The sequence below is a fragment of the Peromyscus eremicus genome, chromosome 8a (assembly GCF_949786415.1).
Source record: "Peromyscus eremicus chromosome 8a, PerEre_H2_v1, whole genome shotgun sequence".
Classification (NCBI taxonomy): Eukaryota; Metazoa; Chordata; class Mammalia; order Rodentia; family Cricetidae; genus Peromyscus; species Peromyscus eremicus.
This window is the reverse complement of record NC_081423.1, coordinates 92186555-92214170: the sequence shown is the minus strand read 5'-3', so window position 1 is coordinate 92214170 and position 27616 is coordinate 92186555. Positions and strand designations below refer to the sequence as shown.

The 27616-nt window shown below is 37.2% G+C and overlaps 1 protein-coding gene across 2 annotated transcripts in view; it reads left to right on the top strand.

Moving 5' to 3' along the window:
- The first annotated feature begins 7760 nt into the window (after positions 1–7760).
- The window catches only part of Abca5 (ATP binding cassette subfamily A member 5), a 74668-nt gene continuing 54812 nt past the window's right edge, over positions 7761–27616 (top strand). The window contains exons 1-7 of one of the 2 annotated variants that reach the window (XM_059272044.1): positions 7761–7956; positions 9035–9062; positions 16547–16662; positions 17682–17886; positions 19353–19514; positions 23353–23441; positions 25657–25886. In XM_059272044.1, coding sequence (XP_059128027.1) covers positions 16561–16662; positions 17682–17886; positions 19353–19514; positions 23353–23441; positions 25657–25886 — 788 coding nt within the window. In that variant the 5' untranslated portion in view covers positions 7761–7956; positions 9035–9062; positions 16547–16560. The remainder of the gene's footprint in view (positions 7957–9034; positions 9063–16546; positions 16663–17681; positions 17887–19352; positions 19515–23352; positions 23442–25656; positions 25887–27616) is intronic. The other variant, XM_059272045.1, reaches the window with a different exon arrangement.

Here is a 27616-nt window from a genome sequence, read left to right as displayed (position 1 = left end):
AAGAAATTACTGAACTGTTTAAAGAATAGAACAGAATCAGAAGAAGGCATTTTCTAACTATTGTCAGGTTAACAGGGGACACTTCCTGGTTAGCTATGCTAATTGGAATGTACTTGAAAGAAGGGTTGGAATATCTAAGAGATAAGGGGAGGGTTTGTGCAGAGGGAGTGCCTTTTTCAAGTAGAAGTGAAAATATTCACTTAGATAAGGGACATTGAGGAGCTTCAATAGGAAGGTCGGTCTCATTTCGAGGTTCAGCACTCAGAAGGAGATTAATACTAGTATATACTGGATTATACTAGGAAATGAAAGGGAAGCACAGGTGGGGGTGGTGTGGTATAAGGCAGACAGGGAATTGAAAGGTCCCTTAATTTTCCAATTTCTTAAAGTTATATTGATCTGAAGAGAAAGGATATTGTTGGGTTGATAGATAGAGGTGAATTTGCAAAGCAGAGTCGCTTAAAGTTTGGGGTGGTGAGTTTCTTCCCAATGTTCGGATCCTTTGGTTACTTTCCTTAGTTTGCTAGAAGGTAAACTCAATCAGCATTTTGTCTCTGAGGCGTACAAGTACCATCTAGTGGTAAAAGAAGGAACCCACAAGAACAAGCTTATTAGAAGGAATGAAAAACAAAAACCAAAAAACAAAAAACCCACATTAGCTTTTCACTTGTTATTTATAGTATTATTAACTAATAACAGAAGGCCATATTGTAATCAGATAGTAAAATAAAGCCGCCTAAAGCAACTACTTGGCTTGATTTTTAGACTAAGAGAACACAAGATAACGGGTTCTGAATAAAGGGTTTGTAACTTCTAAAATATTTGAAAATTTCACCTGGGGAACTTCACATCCCATCACATTTTAGAAATAAACCTTGAAACAAGCTCTATTTGAGTTTGGAGAGAAAGTCGAGAAAAAGAAAAGTCAGTGTAAATAAAAACAAAGCTGAATAATGAAGACAAAAAGTTCTTCCAGAATATTCTCTTTCCCTTTTGTCCAACTTAGTTGGCCTTCAGATCTTGAGACAGGTGTTCCTCTGGACACATCCTCTCAGGGTTGGATTCAATCAGTCTCTGATGTCCTCCTACAGCCCAATGGCACCTCCATGTGACCATTTTCCATGGTCACTTCCTGTCTCAGAGCCCTCCTCACAGTCTACTGCTTATCAGTTGGTGCTGAGTCTGTTTCTTTCCCAAGACTGAGGATGGTACCCGACATCAAATACGCCCTTCATAAATATTTACCAAATGAGTAGGCAGCTTAATGAAGAAAGCAACCACAATAGAAATGTGCAAGGCACAAATATGGGAAGCCACCATCAGTCAGAGGAAAATGAAAAAAAAAAAAACATTTCCAGGAAATTATTAGCAGAACATGTTTTTGTTCACCGTGTATTGATTTCCTGCCTGCTGTCCATTTGTTTGTAATCGCGAGTGCTTTTTCAGTTTTCAGTTACTTATCTCCTCTCTACCTCATTCATGAAAAGAAAACACAGGGCTTCTTTTGTCATCAGAGATGACATGAAGTGCTACAGAGAAAAATACGGAAGAGTGGGCAGCAGAGTTGTGCTGATCAACTGTGTTTTCTTATTTCATGCAACTCGTTTCCTGAGCTCTCTGAAGCAGCCCAGATAGTCAGAGGTGGTGGCTATTTTTAATAATAATAATTAATAATAATAATATGATTGGGGAAGTTATCTGTGAGTGGTAGGTAGTAATGAAGGCATGTCTAACACAAGGTTTCTGAATCCACAGTGTTTGAGTCGTAGGTTCGTTGTCCTTCCTGTAGCATCATGTTTCTTAGCTAAGGGGAGAATATCAGAGAAGTGACATTTGATTCTCAAAGATCACAGTGCTACAATGCAGAGGATGAAGAGCTATTATAAGAATTACATGGGGCTGTACTGGAGAGATAGGCTGGGCGAGCCATCAGAAAGCTTGATGATCTTACAGGAGATCTGAGTTTGTTTCCCAGCATGTTGGTTGGCTCACAACTGTTTGTAACTCTAGGTCCAGGGGATCTAACACTCTTGGCCTCTGTGGGTGCACATGCATGCATGTGCATGCACGCTCGCTCATGCACACACACACACACACCTTTATAAAAAGATAATAACAAAGGGTCTATTAGTTTTCTATTGCTATTGTAACAATTACCATAACCTTAGCAATTGAAAACAGTACCAATCTATTGTTTTGCAGCCCTAAATTTTGAAGTCTTAACACACGGGGCTCATGTTCGTAGGTTCTGTTGTCATCTTGAAGCTCTGGAGGAGGGTCTGTTTCCTTGCTGTTTCAGCTTCCAGGGCCATCCGTGTTCCATCCTCCATCTTCACAGGCAACAGTGGTGGATCAAGTTCCCACACTGAACCTCTCTGCCCTCCCCTTCCATAAGGATATATTTAGGAACCAGGACCACTTAAAGTTTAGGTTGGGCAGTTTCCTTTATTTAAAGTCCTGATCCTCTGTTTCATTAACTTCAGCACTTTTTCAGCTTCCTCTACCTTTTACGGACCCATTAATTATACTGAGTCCACCAGCATAGTTAAGGATAATCCCCCTGTCTTAAGGCCATCTGATTTACTAACAATAGTTGCACCTGTAATACTAACTCCACACAAAATGACACCTTGCTCTGTTCCCAGGATTAGGGTATAAATACTTGCGGTGACTCCTTATTCTGCCTTTTATGCAGGTGGCAGATGTAGTGAATTTTCAGGGAGTAGTGGTTGAGGAGGAAATGAAGGGGGAAAGGCGAGGGTTGGAACTTCAGGTGGAAGTGGAACAGGCATGACCGCAGCTACCCCTGGATATTATTGATTTACACTGATCCTGGGAGAAAGCTGTGCCCGGCGGCTCGTGCCCGCCATTCTGACTCCACTTCTCTAGAGCTACCACAGTAAAGGGTTTTGGAGGCTGACACCAAAAGATTGTTAGGACTTTTAGGTTAAACTACATGGTGAGTCCTAGCCCAGCTTAGGCTACAGCAGGAAACATTGCTTCAAACAACAGCAACAACAAAATATTGGCATACATGCACACAGTAAGACATCTGGGTGCTTTGTACATGATACACAAAAATCCATACTATTTTGTACCTGGGTAGCCTTATTGTTCAACTTGAATGTAGGCATTTCCATATATTTCAGTTAAATTTTGTCTTTAAGGTTTTAGCTCAGAATTCAACATTCAAAATAATTTCATTTACTATTTCTGTCTTTAATCATATTTTCAGTGCTATGTAGTTTTTGATTCATTTTTGAATTGATCAGAAAGAATTCTGTGTTTTTGTTATGGAAAAAAACAGAGCACAAATATGACTAACTTTGAATTTGTCTAATTATATTAAACATTTCATCTGGGGTCTTTCCCATAAAAAGGTCATGAAAGATAATAACTAAATGTTTTGCTGAAATCAATTTATGTCATGCTTATAAAATTTCACACTAAGTCAAGGTCAAGTAAGCAAAGAAGAACAACATGGCTTATTTTAGTTTGTCTTATTTCTAGCGACCACTAATGTATTTAATCATCTATTCTGAAATTGCACTTTTCTGATCAGAAGTTTTCAGTAACCACCCCCCCTTTTTTTTTTATGACCTGTTGTCTTTCATGTTTTACAGTTTCTCAGAACTTACCAGCCACGGGGCTTGGGTTACCTGTAAACAGCTGTGGGATGTAATTTGTGCCTGGAAACATGAGCTTATTTGAAACGGATAGGTGTTTCCTTACTCCTGCCTCACCTAGCTCAAGTTTCAGTCATCTTTCTGTGTTTCAGCTGTACCAATCTAAAGTCCACGTCCTTTCCCAAAGTAGGAAAGAAAACCCAAACAGAGACAAGCCTGTCTTGACTTTGTTCTCTCAAGTCAATTGCTAACTCCGTGCTTATAAATGCCTAGGGAGTCTGTCTTTTCTCCACTTTCCACTATGTTCTCCTCATTAAACCTGTTCTTCCATCTTTTCTTCTTAGAGTTACCAGATAGCTCTATCTTTTGACAGTTTGTTCTTTATAATTTAACAGTGAAGCAGATATTATCTTCCATGGTTTGCTGGTTTTTTTGTTATTGTTTTTGTTGGTTTCTGAGATGGTTTTCACCAGTTACCATACTGATTTCTACCTCACAGGCTCAAGAGAACTCCCTCCCCAGCTTTCTGAGGTCTGGGACTATATGAATCCCTTTTGTTTCATCTCTAAAAAGTTGGATTCATTTATTATGTAGAGACAGGGTCTCTCTCTACAACCTCAGCTGACCTTGAACTTATGATCCTCCTGCTTCAGCTCTGCTTTTCTAATACCAGACACTACCCAGCTTGGTAGCACAAGCCTTTAACACTATCCTAGCCCTTGGGTGGTAGAAGCAGAAGGATCAGGAATTGAAGTCCAGACTTGGTTACATAGGGTGGTTGAGGCCAGCCTGAGGTACAGGAGACCCTGGTTCAAAAAAAAAAAATCAAAACAAATCAACAAACAACTAAAACCCAGACACTTAGCAAATACTTGTTGGGGGGGGGCCAAGTTTTAAACATTGCTTTGACTTCATAGTCTTCAAACATCAGTTTCTTTGACAACCTTTTTTCTTTTTTTTCTCCCTCCTGTTTAGGGAAGCAAAAATGAGGAATAATTTATTTTTTTCTTGTGAAATAGGCACAATTGTGACAACAGTGACAATATTAATAGTAAGAAAGATCAAACTGAAATTACCACCAACTCACTCCTTTGGCTACCTCCCTGGCAACCATCCACAAGCATTCATCTCTTCTTGAGCCACTTAACAGTCATTTCAGCCACAGTTGGTATGACAGTCAAGACCTCTGCTGTCACAGCTGCTTCCTTCTTGTTCTTTGATAGCCTAGTCTGAGTTTCTTTGTCATGCCTATGCTACACCCAGGTTATCAATGTGAAAGTCTTTCAAATTATACCTACTTTAGAAACCACACTACTTCTCTTGGCACCTTTCTTAACTTCCAGAAGTGGCAAACAACAACAACAACAACAATAATAAATGTTTAGTAAGATTTAAAGATGGTACATAGTGTTTCCAACATACTGATAATCATGTTCAATACTGTAAGAACAGTATTAGACAAAAAGTTGCTGTAATGACGATTTAATTACTGAATATTGCTGTGGGGAGACACCATGAACAAGGCAATTTATAAAAGGAAGCATTTAATTGGGGACTTGCTTACAGTTTCAGAGGGTGAGTCCATGACCAACATGGCAGGAAGCATGGCGGCAGACAGGCATGACACCGGGGCAGTAGCTGAGAGCTCACATCTGATCAAACTGCAGGGAGGGAGAGAGAGAGAGAGAGAGAGAGAGAGAGAGAGAGATAGACAGACAGACAGACAGACAGACAGACTGAGGCTACTCTGAGCTCTCAGTGTCATAACTCTTCTGAGAAGGCCACGCCTCCTAAACCTTCCCAAAATAGTTTTACCAACTGGGAACTAAACATTCAGATACACAATCTTATGGGTGCCATTTTCATCCAAACCACTAAAAATGATTTAATAATCTTGCCATTAATTTTAGAAAGATATCCTAGAAAATCCATTTAATTAAGTCTTTAGTGTCTAGCAAGCAAGAAAAGGGACACACATAGCCATTGTTCATTGGGTTGTACATTAGTATTCAGGTAGCAAGATTTATTCTCTTTCTCCACATTAAATGTTGTTAAAAATTGTGGCCTACTGTAATTTTCCTGGCTAGGAATCTTCTCAAAGAGCAAGCTGGAACGTCTATGATTTGTGAACTCCCATGTGGTTCATTTGTCTATAAGGTCTATTAATGAGATGTGAGGATTTCAGTTGCCACCATGACAACCAAGACGTGAGTATTGCTTCTTTCCATTTCCCAGCTACATAAATGTAGAAAGGAGCATCTTTCTCTCCAGCGGCTGTTTTAATACGAACATCTGGTAACCGTGGAAATTGAGGTGATCATGTGACCAACATGGTTACAAGATGCAGCCTGATAAAGAGCTTGCTCAGAGGCAGTAAAATATGTCATAAACCACACATTAATTTGTAGCAATCTTTTTGTTTAAAAAAAACCTTGCTTGTGTTCTGTTGTTCTCACAAGCCTATAATTTTGCTGTCCATCTTAAAAGGTGAGTGTGTGTGTGTGTGTGTGTGTGTGTGCGCGCAGTGTATGTGTATCTGTTTCTGTGTGTATGTGTTTGTGTATGTGTGTGTGTATATGTGTGTGTATGTGTTTGTGTGTGTGTATGTATATGTTTGTGTGTGTGTGTGTGTGCCTGTGTGTCTCTGTGTGTGTTTGTGTGTGTTTGTGTGTGGCTGGGGATTAAACCCAGGACCTTGTGCATGCTAGGCATTCTGTCACTGAACTACAAGTCCAGCCCTATAACAGAATTTTAATATTTTCTGCTTGTATGTGTAAGATTTTGTTGGGTGAGTAGAGATATTTTGTGAAGATAAAATATTTACATACTCTTTCTTGTATGTGTTTTCTCCCTTCAGTAGTACTGTTAGCAACATTTACCATATACTATAGATCCACAAGACCTATAAATTTAAATTGGTGTGAGAAAAAGCTCTTAACGTCAGACTATTTATCATGTAGCTGGAGAGATTAGCACATAACAAACTGAAATGGATCATATGATGCAGTGTGTGATGATGAGAGGAAAGAGATCATTTTCTCAGGATGATGGGAATTGAAGTGCAAGTACAGATATGTCAGAGAACACATACATACAGGCACAACATCCATATACATAAAAAAATACAGCAGAACAAATTCTTCAGATTTGGTTTAAGTTTGGGAAGTACACACACATACACAAAAGAAAGAAATGTATGTATGAATGATGTACACATTTACAGATTTTAAAAAGTCTTTGAAAGTAACTGTGCAACACAGCAACAGTAACTGCATGCACAAGACCCATTGAAGATTGAGCCAGCTAAAATCCCAGCATGGTGTGTGTGTGTGTGTGTTATGAAGTCCCAACCCTATCCGAGGAGCTGTTGGCAGTTGGTAGGCTCTGCATAAGAAAGCTGGTTTCCGTCAGGGATGTGTAATTTTGGTATTGTGAATTTTACATTGAAATACCTTGACCACTGCTTAGGTCACTTCGGGTAAACAAAACTCCAAACCTCAGATTGCATATTAAGTATGAATTAAGTGTGGTATATAATCTCTGCCAGAAGTCCTATATTTGGACTTTGGAATAATTCAACTTTTATCATACTTGCAGATTTTTACGAGGGTATTTGAAGGAATCCAAAGCATCCTCAATTCCAGGATGTGCAGGGTCCCCGGTCTGAGGCTGGGGAATGGGGCGGCAATAGTTACAGAAATGAGGACGCTGCAGTAGGATGAAGGAGCTGCAGCGAGACTTTCACAAAGCCTTTAAATGCAAGGAAACAGAGGCAGATGGGAGGGCAGAGGACCAAGGTCGTCCTCCAGGAGGAGGCAGGAGTGGCCTCAAGGCTATCGGACCTCTATAGAGAGTGAGGCAAGCTCGGCAGGAGGTTCGAGACACCTGAGCTTGAGTCAGCAGGACTGGCTGCAGCGTCAACGCCTCAGAGCCCCGCCCACTCGTAGCTCCGCCCCCAAGCGCGCTCCCGTCTTGAGCCCCAGGAGCACGAGCCTTACCCTCGCGTGGTGCTCAGGTGCGTTCCGAGGCGGCCGGGGGGGGGCGTGGCTCCGGCGGCCGGGGGGGCGTGGCTCCGGCGTCGCGCGCGGCTCTCGGTGCGTAGCCGGGCGGCGGGCGCGCGCGCGCGCGCTCTCGCTCTCGCTCGGTCTCGCGTCCCCGCATCTCTTCTGAGAATTTCGGAGCTCCGTCACTCTGGCGGTCCCCGCGGAGGAGGAGAGCTCGGCGGCGTGGTGGGCCTGACGGCGCTGCGGCTGCGACGCCGGGGCGAGGAGACGCCGAGGCCCCAGGCGCTCGAGGCCTGCGGTCCGGCCAGTCGCGTCTGCGGACGGAGGTGACGAGGTGGCGGGGACGGCCGAGCAGCCGGGGGCCCAGGAGAGGGTGTGGCGGGCCGCCGGGGGCCAAGGATGCTGGTCCGCCTAGGATGCTGGCGGGTGGCGGGCGCTGACCGGGACCTACAGCCAGCGGGTGGGCGACGTGGAGCGCTTCCACCCTCAGAGCTTCCAGAGAGGCAGAAGGAAAAACAAACAAAACCCCAAACCACACCGGAGTCTCCCCGCCCCCGCCCCCGAGGGCGAAGGAGCATCGCCCCTCTTAGGGGACTGATTCCCTGGCGGGTCTGTGTGGCTAGAGGACTTTGGGGTGAGAGGAAAATCCGCAGAGCTCGTGACATGGTTTTGGGGACTGTAAATATCTGAATTTCCCAAACATAGCGAAGATTCCCGAGCGCGGAAACGTTTCAGGGAGGAAGAAAAAGCGAGGCAGATGGGGGGCAGCCGCCTGGAGGCGATCAGAGTTGAGGGTTTCGCCCGAACTCTCTTAGGCTTGACTTTACGTTTTAAAAGGATCGAGTCTGGGGACAAAAAAAAAAAAAAAAAAAAAAAAAAAAAAAGAAAGAAAGAAAGGCAGACACTTGTACTTTCTGCCGAGGACATTCTAGGGCCCGAGACGAGGTTGCTTGCATCCTGGCTCTGAGCCAGGGTCAGCATTACTTCATCTTGACAGCAGCTCTGAGGTTGGAGATGGTACTCTAGTTGAGTAGATGTGGGAAATGGCTCTTAGAGAGGTTAAATAACTTTATTAAGGTCCCAGCTGGGGAAAAAAAGTGAAGTGCTGAGATTCTACCGCAGGCATGCCAGACTCCTTAATTCCAGTGCTCTGCCCAATGTATTTTATGTTTGTCCAGAGAGCATTTTTATGTATCTTCAGAGAAGACTCAATAGATGGGGCATTATTAGAACACTTTGTGGGCGTTTACCCAGAAATCATACTTAGGAGACAATGGTCTTTGAATGTGGGTCGTTTAATCGGATGTATTCCTGAAAATGAAAAACTTCAAATTAAACACAGGGAAATCTTAAATTTGGTATAAATTTATTAATACTTTACATTTATTGTCTTTTACATTCCAGATAATAATTTTGTTCCTAGAATACAAAGGTGAATATAATTTTTAATGTCTGCCATTGAGTTTAATTGAAAAAGTAATTATATAAAAGCATTTCATAATATAAATTGTAATCTTTATTAGTGTGTAAATTGAACTGGAAATAGTTTAAAGTGCAAACTTTAAACTTTTATACGGAATTAATATTGTATATAAGAAAATCTATTAGCTAACTTGCCATATGGGCACCATTGCCTTGTTTTCTCCAGCAAAACATAAAATTTAGGTTAATCTTTATTGGCATTAATATTTTGTTTTATTATGTCACCACTGTCATAAATTTTAAAAGATCAATGAAGAAAGCATTTATGATTGATCTTCTATTAAATTTTGTCCACTGAGAAGCCAGTAATATAGTTGGGTAGGATTTTCTTTCAGCTCATTGTTGGATAGGTTAATAGCTCTTTTCAAAAAAATTAAATCTTACCTTAAAAGTAAAAACTAAAGCCAGAGTGCATTTAAGCTTTTGTGGTTTAGAGTTCTAGGGAAAATGGAGTCTTTACTTTAGGCTGTAATGGCATATTGTTTAAAATGTACATGATTACAGGCACAGATGTAGATAAGTGGATAGACTACTGGAGAAATGTCTTTTGACTGCTTCTGTGTTCTCACTAAAGTAGGAATCCAGATCACTCTTGGAAAATGATGCTAGAGGTAGAAATGTAGGCAGTTTTGAGGATGGGGAAAGTGAATGGGCTTGTAAAGTGTGATTGGCAGGCAGTGGAAGCATGTCCCTTAAGGTGCAAAAGGGGTTTAGAGGTGCTTCTTGGCTGTGCACAAAATTAGTGTTTAGTTTTTGCGTGGAAGGTATTTCACAGTCTGTTTTCAGTTTTTGTCTTTATATTGTTTTCTAGGGCATGCACCCATATTCTGTCCCAATTCAGTCTGTATTCTGCCCCCACCCTCTGCTCTTTATTTTACACAAGTCAAGGCTTTTGGAAATCTAGCTTTCCTATAGTTTTCTCTGTGCTTAGAAATTCCGTTTGGCCCTTTCCCAAACTGTTTCCCTCAACTGGGATTAGAACATTGCCTTCAATTTTACTTACCTGAAGTTAGTGATAGCAACATACTTTTTTTTTCTGTTTTGTAGAGAAATTCTTCAGAAAAGTGACCCACTTTTTTCACTTGCTTCTGTAACCGGTAGCTGATAAAAGGAATTAGTCAGCTTTTTTGGATAAATAGTAAGGGAGTTAAATCTTTTAGGTTTTGAAGACTGAGTAGAAACTGTCTCAGCTTAACTCTGTCCTCATTGCAAAAAGCAGTCAAAGACAGCACATATATGAATCAGCATGGGTTGGGTCTCACTTCTATTTGCTTTTCTGACACTTCAATAGGCCCTGAAGTCTGAATTTCATATTTTGACCCATCACAAGTTATCAGTATTTAATTTTTCCTCCAATCATTAAAAAATGTGGATACATGCTAGGCAGGTGGATCTTTGGGAGTTAATGGCCATCCAGGGCTACCCAGTGAAATCTGGTCTCATCCTACCACTCTCCAAAAACCCCTCACACATTGTTAACTCTTGTTCAGAGCAAGGTGGGGGTTGGGTTTAGACACCACTACCTTTTCCATCTTTGTTTGCAGACCCTTAATCTGTAAGGACTCTCAGGACAGGGTTTGATAAAGGAATTTGTATTAAGGTAATATTGGTATTACCATTGGTGGTGTCAGAAAAGCAAATAGAAGTGAGACTTTTTTTATTTTTTCATTAAGGATCTCATGGTCAGGCTCAAGGTTAAGACATAAAAAATGGTAATGCAGTATGTTAACTAATTACAGTTATGTGTACTTAGTGAAAAGGGAAAATAAAACAGTAGTAATTAGCTTTGCTTGAGTTGGCCAGGCATGACCTCAGACGAAGTACAGAACATATTTTAAGTTGAGAACCTTTCCAAGAGTCTTTCAAATATGCTAAGAGGGTCACTGACCACATCTTATCAGTAAATAGTTCTGATTGTAAAGATTGCTGTTTCTTTATAAGATATAATCTTACTTCATACATCATAGAAGTAAATGTGGATGAAAAATGGGCTGTACATAATAAATTTTAATTTCAAGGTGATTTTGCCTCTTACAAAATGGTATTATTTATTCCAAAATATTTGATGTATTACTAGCCAAAATGCTTGGTAGAGGTAATGGTAATATTAGATAAATTGGAGATCCTTTTTTTTTTTTTAAATGAAGAGTCTCTTAAGAAAAACACATTTTTTTTTTTTTTTTTTTTTTTTTTTTTTTTGGTTTTCTTTTTGAGACAGGGTTTCTCTGTGTAGCTTTGTGCCTTTTCCTGGAACTCACTTGGTAGCCCAGGCTGGCCTCGAACTCACAGAGATCCGCCTGGCTCTGCCTCCCGAGTGCTGGGATTAAAGGCGTGCGCCACCACCGCCCGGCTAAGAAAAACACATTTTAAACAGGCAATTAATAAAATAGTATAATTCTCTTACATTTAAAAAATCTCTGTAACTTTCAAATTTTTCATTTAATAAACAATCTTGATTCAGTGAAATGGCATAGTGGGTGAATGCACTTTCTGCCAAGCCTAAAAATCTATAGTCTGTCCCCTAAACCAACATGTAACAAGTTTTTCTCTGTCCTACCAGCCAGCAATAATGACAAGGACACTTCACGTTAATTATGAAAGCTCAGCCTATAGCTTAGGCTTGTTCCTAACTAGCGCTTATAACTTAAATTAACCCATTTATATTAATCTACGTTCTGTCATTACCTCTCTTTCATCTTGTACCTCCTGTTTCCTCTCCATTTCACCTGGTGTCTCCTGTGCATCTAGATTCTCTCCTCTTCCTTTCTCTCCCTGGATATCCCACCTGTACCTCCTGCCCAGCTCTTGGCCATTGAGCTTTTTATTACACCAATCACAGCTAATACATGTTTACACAATGTACAAATACCCTACAACACCCACATGGTGGAAGGAGATAACCAACTCCCAAAATACACACACATACACCCACAGTAAATAAATAAAGTTTCCTAATTTTTAACTGACTTTCTGGTATTTGGCTTGTGTAATGCTTTGTTTTTAAGTTGATTACTTATATATTAGGAAAGAAAGATTACTTCAGTAGACTTTCCGATTTTCTTTTTACAGTTGTCACTAGTGTCTAGTCAAGTTTTACTACTTGGATAGAAAGAAGCTCAAAAATATTGAAATGTAATATTTTTTACACAATTAGATCTGCTTTTCAATAAAAAGTTCATGATCAGTCATCATACTGATTTGTCATATGTAACAGATTTTATACTTCATTGTTTTCTCCTGTTTGTTCTCTATCATCATCCATGCTGCTGGATTCTCATGATGCGGCCTTACTTCTAGTTTACCTGTTTGTCTTTAGAAGTTATTGACACTGTAGAAGTTCTGTTTCTGCTCATTTCAGTTCCATTGCTTTTTCTTGAATCACTCTGTTGTTATTCCATGAATATGGTATTCTTTATTATTATTTGTGACTATTAGTTCTACTACTTTAATATACATTAGTGATCAACATTTATAATTAATTACTTGCCTTGTACCAGAATTTGTTTTACATGTACCAATTTGTTTACTTATTTTAAGAACCCCAAAGAAGTATTGTAATTATTTTACAAAAGACAAAGAGACAAAAAAGTTAAATAACGTACCTAAGATCTCATAACTGAAATGAAAGAGGCAGGATAGTTGGCTTGATTAGAGAGGTCACATTCTTAACCACTATACTATACCACTTCAAGTATTAGTAATTGTTATATTTGTTGATTTTGGTGCCTCTCTTGTGTTGGTTAAGATGCTTTTGGTTTTAAGAAATAATTATGGGAAGATAATAGAGCATCTGCCTCAAGGAAGAAAAATCAAGTTTGAGCATAATAAGAATTTCCCATTAGGTGAAAACTTAACAGCAGAAAGTTAAATTTTCATAAATGTTGTCTTTAAGGTAAATTCAGTTCCCATAACTTTTGGAAGGCAGAGGCAGGTGAATCTCTGAGTTTGTGACCAGAGTGAGTCCAGGACAGCCAAAGCTACACAAAGAAACTCTGTTTCAAAACAAACAAACAAACAAACAAAAAACAACAAAACCCCCAAAACAAACAAGCAAAAAAAAATCTATACTGCTAGAAGAAAATGTAATGAATGCAACGCAAGGGGTATTTGTAGTGGAGGAAATGGAAATGGTGTTTTTTGTTGGGGTCATTGTTGGGAAGTAAGACTTAGGGTTTTTATTTTGTTTATTTTTTATTATTTTTAAAAGACATGCATGGTCTCTTTATATAGCCCTGGCTGACCTGGAACTCACTGTGTATACCAGACCAGCCTCCATCCCATAGAGATCCACCTGCCTCTGCTGGGATTAAAGACATGCTCTACCATACCCAGCCTGGATTTAGTTTTGTTTTAAAAAGTTCTCACAAGATGTGAAGTGGATAATTAGATTTGTGAACTTCAGACAAGAGACTCAAATTTGAATTCAGGTGACAGTTCAAAGTAAAAATATGAGTCCAGCTATTCTGTGGAGGATTTGGTATATAAAAATGGAATGTTAAACATTCAATTTGATAATTAATAATTTTGTGATACTTTCTAAGTTGATTTTTGTCAGAAAAGTTAGGAATATTCACGTTGAGTTGGTTGATGTTTCTGTTTGTTTTGTAGCAAATTACCTTTGATTTGCTTTTTCTTCTTTTCTTTGGCCTAGATGTGATTATCAATGTACTCTTGATTGCTTTTGTTGTGCTTTTCTAATTTCTTTTAATCATTTTACAAAGTGTTATTATTTTTCCTGCGTAAGTAATTATATATCAGTGACAAAGTGGAAAAACAAAAGTAAAAGCTGTAATTTTATTGTTATTAAAAGTTGTAGTCTAATCATTTTTCTATGCACATAAAGAGGATGCTCATTTAAGTTAACTTTCAATAATAAACATTTATTCAGGAGAAGATATACCACTTCTAAAAAGTTATTTGCTTTTTTATCTGAAGTGGAGACAGTCAGAACTTGCAACAGATTGTCCTTGCTTTGGGGAAGACTCATATCAGTGGCCTTCATTAGGTATATTTCTATAAAACAAGGCAGCACCAATGGCTTTGGAAGGTTTAACAAGACCTTGGTTTGTTTGTTTGTACTTTGGGTTTTTTTTTTTTAATTATTCACAATTTCAAAAATATATGTGACATACTTTAATCATATTCTGCCCATTATCTTCTCTTAGTTCCTTGCCCTTCCATTAAAAAACTTTCTAACAAGACCCCCTGTTAGTTTTTTTAAACGGAAACAAACAACTTTTATTTTTGTGGCCCAGTGCACATAATTAGAGTTGTTTGCAGGCGCATGGGTGGGTGGATGGGGGTTATTTACTTTAGTAAGGAAAACTTACCAATGGCACACCACTGAAGAATGTGACACACCCAAACAACTGTTTATGGCTTCTCAGGGAGGTGTGTATTGTTCCCCCCTGCCCCTCAAAGCTGATAGCTGCACTAGTCATTATGGGCATAAACATAGTTATTTAGAAGGCAGTTTAAGATACACATCATGTCCATGTAGCAAAACAACAGTAGTGGTTTTCCCACCGGGGCGCATGATTTCCCTAGGCATGGGCTTTTGATGGGTTTACAGATCAGGTGTAAATTCCCTCCTGTGGCATGGATTTCAGATCCATTAGAAAGTGAGTGGTTACTTCTGGAACAGACTTGCCACTCTGTACCAGTTGTTAGTGTTGTATGCAGGGTTTGCAGTTAGTGATTTTATTGACAGTTTTACCCTAGCACTGTGCGTCCTAGCCACCAGGGAGGGACTTCCACTCTAGTTTCAAATTTATTTCTCTATGTCTCCCAAATCACCAGCTACTTAGAAGTTTTTGTCAGATAATTCTAAAATTTGTGTGTAGGAACTTACAGTCCTTCAAATCTTAGCCAGAACAACTCCTATCTTTCAGCAAACACTGTTTGCTGTTCTGTGTACCAGACTGACACTATATAGAGCATTCCTTCCCATGGCCTGAGAGTTTTCTGAGACCAGCAAAATCTACAGTAAGAGCAAGGATAGAGAACAAGCAAACATGTAACTTTCTCAGAGCCTAGTTTTATCTTTGTCTTCTGTTACCTAGGCTTTAATTCCTGCTCCAATTTTGCCACTGCAGCATTGATTCTTAGTCCAGTTTTTAAATTATTTGCTTATTTACTTGAAATCAGTTCTGCTGTACAATTATAGCTGTGTAAAATAAGAACTTCTTAGATGGGAATGGTGACTGTGGTGCACCAAGAGTCATCTATCTAACACTCCATGAATAACCTTTTATACACTTCCTTTTTTTTTTTTTTTTTTTTGCTTAGTAAGCTGGACAGATTTGACTCTGGTTTATCAGTAGCATCACAGTTTGAAGACAGATGCTGCTTTTGTGGCTTTTGGTGAGAGTCATGCAGTACTGTCATTTTGATAGTGGGACATTGGCCATTTGCCAAGTAATTTGCCGTTGTTTGAGACATTGGGCATTTTATTAATTTTGTGCAGATGTTGATACTTTCTGTTAGTACATTGTGAAGGTATTTAGGTTTTGGCTGTAAATTTTTTTCCCACATTCTTTGAACTATTTGCATCTTCAGTTGAGTTTTCAAAAGGTTTGTAGTTTGGATCTTTCATGTGCATGCTGCCTGGTGACCAGTCTGGATCAGGCTAGTGGTGTCTGCTGGTTTGCTTTCTCTAGTCTTTATTAACAGTCATAGGAGAGACCCATATATTCCTAGTTTGGGAATTAATTTAAGAGACAATAAAAAACTTTATTTTTTGCATGTGCATTTCAGAGCTCCCCTTTTTATTTGATCTCCCTATTTTCTCTTTCTGGCTGCTTTTTTGGTCCTTTAGGGAGAAAGTTTCACTGTGCCACTTAACTTCTGCAGCAATAACCACTATTCAGGACCCAGGGGTAGGAGAGTAATGTACAAAGAACAGTGGGGAAGAAAAACCTAGGAATTGGCCCATTGGAATTTTCTTGGAGAGGAAGTTTCTCTTCCTCAGAGTTTTGTGACATTAGGCTTTCATTACTGTAGTCTGGAACTGCCATGAAGGGGATTTTTCAGAATAGGGACACAGAAAAGAATGGGAATAAATAAAAACAAACTTGACATTTTCACATCTCCTTGAGTATTAAGACTAACTTTTCCTCCAGTCAGAATTATAAGTTAACTTCTGAAGCCCTTCTGTCTTGGTGCTCAGTTTTCATGTGCTCAGTTTGAGTGATACCAAAGGAGAAAAAAGGGTAAGCTCACTGCTAGTTTGGGGCTGTTTCACATTTTGATGTCTCCCTGTTTCATATGTTGTCATATACTTTGTAGAGCTGTCAGAATGTTCTTTCATGCATTCTGTACATGTAGGAGAGATAGCTTGCAGTATGCTTAACTTCATTTTACGTAGGAATGAAAAAAAATTCACATATGCTTTCCTGTGTAGTTCAAGCTTTGTTTGTTTTTCCTTTTAATAAGCTGACCCAGAGAACATGGCTACTGCAATTAGGGATGTGGGAGTTTGGAGACAGACTAGAACACTTCTACTGAAAAATTACCTAATTAAATGCAGGACTAAAAAAAGTAGTGTTCAGGTAAGTTAAAAATACTCATTATTTTGTCTTCGTATGGTTTGTTTTGCTTTGATGTGTTCCATTTTAGGAGAATTTTTTGGAATACATTTTTATTATAATTTTATTTCCTTCAGTTTGCTTATAAAATAAAAGCATATTATATTGTTTATGATAGCAAGAAAAAAAAAAAATGAACTAATGCTCCTAAATGTATCAGTGATTACTCAATTCAGTTAACTTCTAACATCATCATGTCTCTTTTGAATTTTAGGCATGCATTTTCTCCCCATTGATGAAGTAATATTCCACAGATAACTTTTTGAAACAATATTACACAATTTTATACCCCACATTTTCCCAATTTATGGTTTATGAGTTAAGTTGCCAAAGAATACTAAAACTATGTCACAAGAGTTGTACCCTAGCATGGTGTGCTTTTGGTAAAAGAATGAAGTCTAGCTAAGCAGTTGGCAATAATTTCAGGTATGGGCTATCCTCTGAAACTAGCAGAACAAGGAACAAGATAAAATAATAGCTCATGCCTAGTAAAGCAGACCATAAACTAATTAAGTGTAATTTTGGTAGTATTTTAGGTATTGTTAATAAGGTACTATTTTTAATTCCAAACCAGTGAGTTTTTCATTTACTTATTTACTTATTTTTCTTTTTCTAAAGTTCATTTCAGTTTAATGATAATCTTTGTAAGGATTTGTTCACAAGTTACTTTGGAATTTTATGAGTAAATATAAAATGGGTATTAAATCAGTACTCTTAAGACATTTGAACATTATGTCACTTTATTATATAATTTGAATATTAAAACATTTCATTAAACTGAATGCATATTGAAAATGATCAACTATGTTTTGGGGTTTGGTGGGATGTTCAATATAGTAATACTTTTAGGATAGGATTGCTTTTACTTTCTCTGTATATGAGAGGACAATAATTTCTTTAATAGTACCTGTGTTATTTGCATAGAAATCTTGATTTTGCCACCATCCTTATACTTTGTAATAACTTTGTTTCTTTTATTGTAGGAAATTCTTTTTCCTCTATTTTTTTTATTCTGGCTAATATTAATTAGCATGATGCATCCAAATAAGAAATATGAAGAAGTATCTGATATAGAACTTAACCCCATGGACAAATCTAGCCTTTCTAACCTTATTCTTGGATATACTCCTGTGAATAATATTACAAGCAGCATCATGCAGAGCGTATCTACTGATCATCTCCCTGATGGTATTGAAGTCTTTTCTAAAAAAAAAAGATTTATTTTTATTTATGCATATGTTGTATGCCTTTGTGTGAGTGTATGTACACATGTGCAGGTGCCCATGGAGGCCAGAAGAGCCCTTAAGATTCCTTGGAACTAGAGTTACAGCAATTCAATTAATTAGCTAGGTGTCATGTATGAGAACATTAACATTTGAAGAGTTAAGTCACTAATGTGAAATTACACAGCTAATGGATAATGAAGCCAAGTACCAGTCCTGTGTTCCTTTACCACAAATTCTGGAGCTTCTGTAGTGAAGTTAACTTACTGTAAACAACATGAGAAAATATTTTTAAAGATTGTCTAACTTACGTGATAGAATGATGGCAGTGTTTTCTCCATTTCGCTTCTGAAGAGGAATAAGCAATATTAGGTATAAATGATGATTTTTATTCAAAGAAGACTTCGCAGAGTTTTAGCATAATTGCATAATTGCTAACATGCATGTAGGGATGCTCAGCTGTGGATCCATGGGCTGCATTTAGTTGAAGTAGAGGATAGGTATGGATATGGCTCCACACAAAATACTTAAAACATTAGTTTTTTTTTTTTTTTTTTGTGGTGGAGGGGCGTAACTTGATTGTGTGCTTTTTAGCATGAACATTGTGGATGATTATTTTGTACACAGTGTCAAACAGCTTGCCATGCCTGGAAAAATTTTCTCTATAAAAACAAATATTTAAAAGTAAGACTTCAATTACTAGGAGTTATTTTACTTTGAAACAGGTAATTGAACTACATTATTATTTTATAATTTCATTTCTGTCTGAAATCTTACAGACTTTAAAAAGTATAGCTAGCATATTCAAGGACCTAGGTTTTTTTTTGTTTTGTTTTGTTTTGTTTTTTTAAGATTTATTTATTTAGTATACAGTGAGTGTTCTGTCTGCAGGCCAGAAGAGGGCACCAGATTTCATTGTAGATGGTTGTGAGCCACCATGTGGTTGCTGGGAATTGAACTCAGGACCTCTGGAAGAACCGCCAGTGCTCTTAACCTCTGAGCCATCTCTCCAGCCCCTAGGTTTTTTTCAGTACCAAAACCAAGACATTTAAAAGTGGAGATGATATAAAAACTACTCAGCATTAGAATATAGAATTAGAATGTATAACAACACATTGAAATTATCAAATAATATATTTTGAAGAAATATTCTAAATATTGTTTCATATTATACTGTATCATAGACATAAATTATGTATTATAATGACATAATTTCTGCAATCAGGTCACAACTTATTATCTGTAAAATAATATTGTTGATCATTTTATGTCATTGTTTTCTTTGCAGTTACCTTCATTTTCTAAGAAATTAGTGACTAAGACAAAAGTACTGATAAAATATACCATTCATCAAATATAATTACAAAATGATTCTACTGTATTTCAGTAAATGGTTACAAGTTCTGAGTTACTTGTTCTAATATTTTATAGTTATAATTACTGAAGAATATGCAAATGAGAAAGAAATGCTAGCATCCAGTCTTTCTAAGTCAAGCAACTTTGTAGGTGTGGTTTTCAAAGACATCATGTCCTATGAACTTCGTTTTTTTCCTGATATGATTCCAGTGTCTTCTATTTATATGGATTCACGAGGTAAGTAACTTTATATATAATCATTGAACTCAGTGTTAAGTGCATTTCTTTATAATCAAAATAAGAGTGTGTCCAATATTGTCATTTTCAACTGTACTTACTTGTTTAGGTAGGAAAACTATCATGAGCAGCATAAAAAAATTTAGGTATGAGGTCAGACATTGTGGCACTCACCTTACTCCCAGGCAGCTTTCTGTGTATGCAAGGTCAGCCTGATCTACATAGTTAGTTCCAGGGCATCTGGGGTACATGATGAGACCTATATCCAGAAATAAAAATTGTATATGTACATTTTTCCAAATATCTATCTACACTAAAGATATGCTATATAAAATAACTATAACATTCATTTTAATTTTAATACACTTACGTAAATATCATTTACATTAAAAAATTGTATCTTTCATTTTATGAGTTTTTAAATGTATAATTTTTCCTACATGTAATCGTTTCCACTGTGGTATGATATAAATGTTCAAAGTCTCAAGGTCTCCTACCAATGAAATTTCTTAAGTTTACGTTTGAAACATGGAGAATTGCCTTCAGTTGTTTAAACCCATGAAAAGATAATATCAACTCTGTTTATTATACAATATTAAAGTCACTGTATTAAGTACAGAAAGTTTTTCCTTTATTCCAAAAACTTGTTAGGAAAATTCTTATTTCGCTTTTTATGAACTTGGACCTACTCATGTGTCAGAGATAAATGTGCATTATAGAATGATTTACCTTAAAACATTAAAGTGACTTACTTATTTTATTTTGTATTTATGAGTATTTTGCCTGTTCATATGTATGTGCATTATGTGCATGCCTAGTGATCACAGAGGTGAGGAGAGGGTTTTCAATCCCTTGGAACAGGATTTTCATGTGGTTGTGAGTTATCCACTGGGTATTAAACCTGGGTTCTCAGCCCGCCCTTCCTCCCTCCCTCCCTCCCTCCCTCCCTCCCCCTCTCTCTCTCTCCCTCTGTTTTATTTACTTATTTGTTACTTAAAATAATTTTAAATTTAAATATATTTTGGTCATATTCTTCACCTCTCAGACCAAGTTTGTCCAGATTCTTTCCTCTCCCTACCCACCCAACTTAGTTATTTCTCAAAAAACCAAAAACCTAATACAACTACAAAATATTTAAAATTTAGAAAACAAAATATATTTGCCAAAAGGGAAAAGAAAACAAAACACCAAAACTGTTACTAAATAAAAACATATACACGAAAGACCTATGGAGTCCATTATTTGCTGGTCAGCTACTCCTGAACATGAGATCTGCCCTGGAGTAGTTGATATACCCAGTGTCATTCTGTTGGAGAAAACTGGTTTTTCTGTCTCCTAGCAGATATAAATGACAGTTCCATTGTTAACCTATACCCTAGTGGCAAAGTTTATATTCATTCATTCATTTCATTCATTCCATTTTTTTTTTTAGAAATATAACAAAATAAAATATAAGATAAAACAGAAACTATCACATTGAAGTCAGACAAGACAGATCTACAGAAGGAAAAGAGCCCAAGAGAGGGCACAATAATCAGAGACCCACTCATTTGTACATTCAGGAATCCCATAAAAAACATTAAACTGGAAGCCATAATATAAGTGCAGAGGACCTGGTGCAGACACATGCAGGCCCTATGCATGCTGCTTCAGTTTCAGTGAGTTCATATGAGTTTTGCTCATGTTGTTTTAGAGGGCCTTGTTTTTATTGGTGTCCTCCATCTCCTCTGGCTCTTAGATTCTTTTTTCCTCATCTTCCCTGGGGTTCCCTGAGCTTTGAGATTTGATGGAGACATCCCAGTTAGGGCTGGCATTCCAAGGTCTCTCACTCTCTGTGTAATGTCTGGATTGGGTCTCTATATTCATTCCCATTTGCTGCAGGAGGAAGCTTCTCTGATGATGATTGAACAAAGCACAGATCTATGAGTATAGTAGAATATCAGTAGTAGTCATTTTATCACTACATTTTTTTTTCTTTTTTGTTTTTAGACTTGGATTATTTGGGTTTGCCCTAGGTCCCTAGGCTAGCTAGTCTCTGGTTTTTAGTGTTGGTTATGGGTTTCGTCTCATGGAGTTTGCTTTAAGTCAGATCAGGAATTGGTTGATAACTCTCACAAACTTTGTGCCACCATTGCCCTGGCATATCTTGTAGGTAGTACACCATAAAGGTTTGTGGCTGGCTTTGTGTTTCTGTTTCTCTTTTGATAGCATATAGAGTACCTTCCTGTAACAAATTTACCCTGTAGCATAGAGTGAATGCTCTATGTAGGCACCAGTTTGACATCTCCATGTTCAGTGAGTTGTGTAGGTGTTGTCTTCAGCAGTGGGGCCTTGATGTCAGTTTGTAGAGAGAAGCCTGTAGTGTTGGCAACAGCATAGGTTGTTTGGGGATTCCTGGGTTGTTTCTTGGCTTTTGGCTAACAGCTCAACTAGTTATAACTCAAACCTGGTACTGGAAGCTTCATTTGGTGACAAGAGATGGCCAGTTAGGTCTCTATCTATTCCATTATTTGGCATTTTCATTTAGATCAACTTCATATATGTATATATTTTAGGAGGATTCTACTGTATTAGGTTTTCATACTAACCTCCAAATGCCCCTTAATTTTGTCTGTTTCTACTCATATTCCCTCTCTCATCCCTCCCCTTTCCATTCATACTTGATCTTCCAATCCAGAACCCCCCCATCAATATGTTCATAAAAATAATTCTGTTTCTCTTTCCTAATGAGATATATCTGCTATTTCTAGTCTCTTACTCTATACCTATCCTCTGTGGTTCTATGGATTGTAGCTTGGTTATTATTGACTTCACAGCTAATATCCACATATAAGTGAATACATTCTATATTTGTCTTTCTGGGTCTGGGATACATCACTCAGGATGATTTTTTTCTAGTTCCATCCATTTGCCTGCAAATTTTATGATGTCATTTTTTTAAACTGCTAGATAATACTCTTGTGAAAATGTACCATATTTTCTTTATCCATTCTTCTGTTGAGGGGCATCTAGGTTGTTTGCAATTTATGGCTATTATGAAGAGAGCAGCAATGAATGTGGTTGAACAAATGTCTCTGTGGTAGGACGAAACATACTTTGGGTGTAGTAGTTAAAACTTTGAGGTAGATCGATTCCCATCTTCCTGAGGAACAGCCACACTGATTTCCATAGTGGCAGCAAGTGTTCTTAATCACTGAACCATCTCTCCAGCCCTAGAAAAGTGACTTTTCAATAATTGTGTTTATAATGAATTTATATCTTTATTCATTTACCATCTAGTATCCTATCATTTTTTTGTTTTATGTGATATGTGTGATATGTGTTATATGTGTGACTATATGTAAATCCACTGCATCTGTGTTGGAGGCCAGAGAACAACTTTTGGAAGTTGATTTTCTTCTATCTTGTTGAGGCATGGTCTTTCTTGTTGTTTCTACTGCTCTGAACTCCAGGCTAGCTGGCCCATGACATGACCTTCTTGGGTTGTTCTGTCTCTGTCTATCATCTCACCATAGGAATGCTTGAGTTACACATACAAACCACCATATCTGGCTTTTTGTAGCTTTCATGGATAGAATTTGGGTTATCATGCTTGTGGGGCAGGTACTTTTACTCACTGACCCATCTTGCCAGCCTCTAACATGTGTAATTTTGTCTGAGCATTCAAATAAGTAGGAATCTTACAGATACTTGTCTTTGAAGGTTAGTGGCATATTCTCTTTGGTCCTGTAGAGAGTGATTGATTGTGCTACATTGGTAACCTTCCATGTGTTATTTTCAGAAGAAAGTCCTTACAATATTGTAAAGATTCTTATGTCTCGTATTTTTCTCCCTATAGCTGGTTGTTCAAAGTCGTGTGATGCTGCTCAGTACTGGTCCTCAGGGTTTACAGTTTTACAGGCATCAATAGATGCTGCCATTATACAGGTAAATGTAACAAAGGAAGAAAAATCAAACCACAATTTAATAATTATTCCTCAATTCTTTAAAGTTGGATTTGGTTAAGTTACTTAAAAATATATATAATACATAACATAATCATTTGAGAAAAAAGATAAAATAGAAATAATATTTTCTAATTTAATACTTCTTGAAGTCTACTTTTATTGTATAGTTTTATGAATATTATTCAGCATACTATATATCAATACCATATATTTATTGATTATAGGCAATATTTCTGAAATATTCCTGTATTATGAAGGATCTGAAATTTTAGACTTTTCACTTGAATGCAAATAAGTTAAAGAAGGCGACAACCTTTATTATCTTAATTGTAGTGCTAGATTTTATTTTCTATTCAACATTTATCCCTTATTTATTAAACAATGTTTCTAAGTTATATTCTCATATAAATTTATTTAATGTTTACCAACCCTCTGAGACTGAAACTGAAAATAAAGTTATATCAAGTAGCTTCATGACCCTGAATTACTGGCAGAGGATCAGATTATGGTCTTTTGACTCCTAAGTCTAAGCTTTAGTACAATTCTGCCTCTAAGATGGTGTATAAATTCTTAAATTATGCTCTAAAGGTATGGCCTTAAATTTTGTGCCTTAAGTGAGAGCCATTAGAATTACATATCACGCCGGGCGGTGGTGGCGCACGCCTTTAATCCCAGCACTCGGGAGGCAGAGGCAGGCGGATCTCTGTGAGTTCGAGGCCAGCCTGGGCTACCAAGTGAGTTCCAGGAAAGGCGCAAAGCTACAGAGAGAAACCCTGTCTCGAAAAACCAAAAAAAAAAAAAAAAAAAAAAAGAATTACATATCACATTTCTACATTTTCCCTAGTATCTGTGGGGGTTTTTCCTATTTGCTTTTTCAATTTGAAATTTACTATAAAATATTTTAATATAAAAATGCATACAAGCAGTCTTCTCTACCAAACTGTACATTCAGAGTATGCATGATACAATAGAGGTAGGATTGGAGTCTGTAAACAGCAGTCTTGTCTCTTCTAGCTGTTAAACTTCTAGGTAGCACACTGACTGTAAATGTAATACTTTTTTGTGACAGGACTCTTGTAAGAACCAAATAAGATAATGTGTGTAGAATTGTTTTAAAAATGATTGCAACTTGCATGCTATGGCTATATTAGGGTTTGTAATACTGTGTTACTTCAGTTGTACTGTTAAGATAAAGATTGAAATATTAGATGTGTCTCTATGATGATACTACAGAACTTAATTGTGTTTCAGTCAGACATTAGCCCTCACAAGCTTAGACCACTGTGTTGTCTAGTACAGAGTTGTATTTCAGGCATTTATTTGAATATTAGAAGTATCAGTTGGTAAATATTTTAATTACATAATTCTGTAAATATATCCTGTGTATCTATTTTATTTTATTTTATTTTATTTTGGTTTTTCAAGACAGGGTTTCTCTGTGTAGCTTTGGTGCCTGTCCTGGATCTTGCTCTGTAGACCAGGCTGGCCTTGAACTCAAGAGAATTCTGCCTGGCTCTGCCTCCCAAGTGCTGTGATTAAAGGTGTGTGCCACCACTGCCCGGCCTGAGTGTATCAATTTTAAAGCAGTAAGAAAACATGCTCTTGCCGGACGGTGGTGGTGCACGCCTTTAACCCCAGCACCCGGGAGGCAGAGCCAGGCGGATCTCTGTGAGTTTGAGGCCAGCCTGGGCTACAGAGTGAGTTCCAGGAAAGGTGCAGAGCTACACAGAGAAACCCTGTCTCGAAAAAAACCAAAAAAACCCAAAAAACAAACAAACAAAAAAAAAACCCATGCTCTTTAAATAAAAGAGCCTTTTAAAATATAGCCCTAGGAATGGTGGCTGTTAATCATTCCTATAAGCCTCAGCTTTGAAAAAGCAAGCATATTCTTAATATGCCTTTAATCTGCTTAATGTGATAATAAAATCATATGATTTTATTTTATTGGATGAATTAATCAAAATTTATTCATTCCAATTCTTCAAACTTTTAATTTCCAGAATGAATTAAAAGGAGAATTCTGCTTTATATGATGATATTATGGTCACTCACTTTATTTCAAGAGTATGGTTTTTTTTTTTAGTATTTTATTTGCATGAGGTTACTTACTAATTTTAGGTAATAATAATCACATTTTATTCGGAGCTATTGTCAGAACTAAATTAATTTAATGTGTTTACATTTTGTAATTATAGCTGAAGACCAATGTTTCTCTGTGGAAGGAGCTGGAGTCAACTAAAGCTGTTATCATGGGAGAAACTGCTGTTGTAGAAATAGACACTTTCCCCCGAGGAGTCATTTTAATATATCTAGTCATAGCATTTTCACCTTTTGGGTACTTTTTGGCAATTCACATTGTAGCAGAAAAAGAAAAAAAGTTAAAGGAATTTTTAAAGATAATGGGACTTCATGACACTGCCTTTTGGTATGTTTAACGATTTATTACTTAGTATAGTTAACAGTTGTATTAAATATACAGATCTTGAGCAGTATACTCTAATTTACCCAATTTGTTGTAATGCTGATCCTGAACCTTGTAGTATTTCCGTTTTTCTTAGAATTTGAGATTAGCTAATTAGTTGCTTGTTTTACTGTAAGGGAAAAGCAGTGTGGGAAGTTTGTGTTGACAGTACATTTAAATTTTATCTCACATTCTGTTTGAACCCATGAGCCATGTACCATGTATTTCATCTCATCATTGCACTGAAGATATGAAATCTCTAAAAATTAAAAGTTGACTATTAATGTCCTTCCCTAATGTCATAGCATATACATAACACTGAAAATTTAGTTAAAAAGATCAGGGTCTGCACATGTAGTTCCTGAACTCTTTTCCCCACTTGAAAACCAGTAAAGTAAGATGAGGAACATATAGGTAATTTATAGAGACACAGTGGAGAAAAAAGTTCCCATGAGTGAGTGTTACTATATCAGCATTTTTATACAGTGCTAATTTTATGGAGGCATGAATATTTATAAATAGCTAAGTACTTTTTTTTCTTTCTACTGTATATTAAGACACATTGTTTATAAGCTGGCTGGCTTGTGCCTGCCTATAATGCACTCAAAAATTAAGTCAGGAGGGTCTTGAGTCTGAGGCCAGCCTAGGCTACATTGTCAGATGCTGTTTCAAACAAAAACTGGTTTCTTTTAGCTCATTTAGAAAGAAGGTTAGTACTGTGTAAGTTGCTATTAAAAGATGCATTTACACATTTTTATTTGGCCTATTGTAACAATTATAAAACTTTTGTTATGTCTTAACATTTTCTTTACTTTTTAAATTTATTTTTATTTTGCATGTATGAATGTTTTGCCTGCATGTATGTCTGTGCACCATGTGTGTGCAGTGTTTGCAGAAGCCAGAAGAGAGTATTGGATTCTCTGGAACTGGAATTACGGATGGTTCTTAGCCCCTGTGTCAGTCCTAGGAATCAAACCCAGGTCGTCTGCAAGAGCAAACGAACAGTCTTAACCACTGAGCTATCTCTCCAGCCCCATACTGTTATTTTGAAAGAGGTCTCTACAAGTAACTCTGGCTGTCTTGGAACTTCCTAGGTAGACCATGGTGGCCTTGAACTCACAGGGGTCTTCCTTCCTCTGCCTCCTGAGTGCTGGGATTAAAGGTGTGCGTGACTACACCTAACTTTTCTTTTTTTTTAAATGTTCTAGAAATGGCTTTTAAGAAGCAATGGATTATTATTTTTGTATTGAAATTGCTAGATGAATTTAGCTCTAAGTGATAAATATATATTAACTCAAATAAATGTTTAAATTTGAAGTTTTCTTTAAAATGATTTTTCTTCAATGCTAATGGGAAAAGAAATAAAATGTGAAATTAAATACTATAATAATTCCATTGAGCTCTGATTTGAGGGAAATTCTTGAGTAAAAATAGTGACTCTAGTTTGATCTTATTAATCAGCAGCTCACATGGTGTGAGTGTGGTAATTATGTCATTAATTGGTAAGGACTTTTGTGTTTTTAATAACCAAAGGTTCAGGGTTTAATTATAGTTCGTTTCATAAAGAAAACAATTATATTGACTTACTAAACTTTTACAGTTTAAGAGAATCAGAGATGCTGGTGCTCTTTTAGATTTTGAGAGTATTAGCTTTAATCATGAATAGCTATTACATTTTAAAACTTTTTGATGCT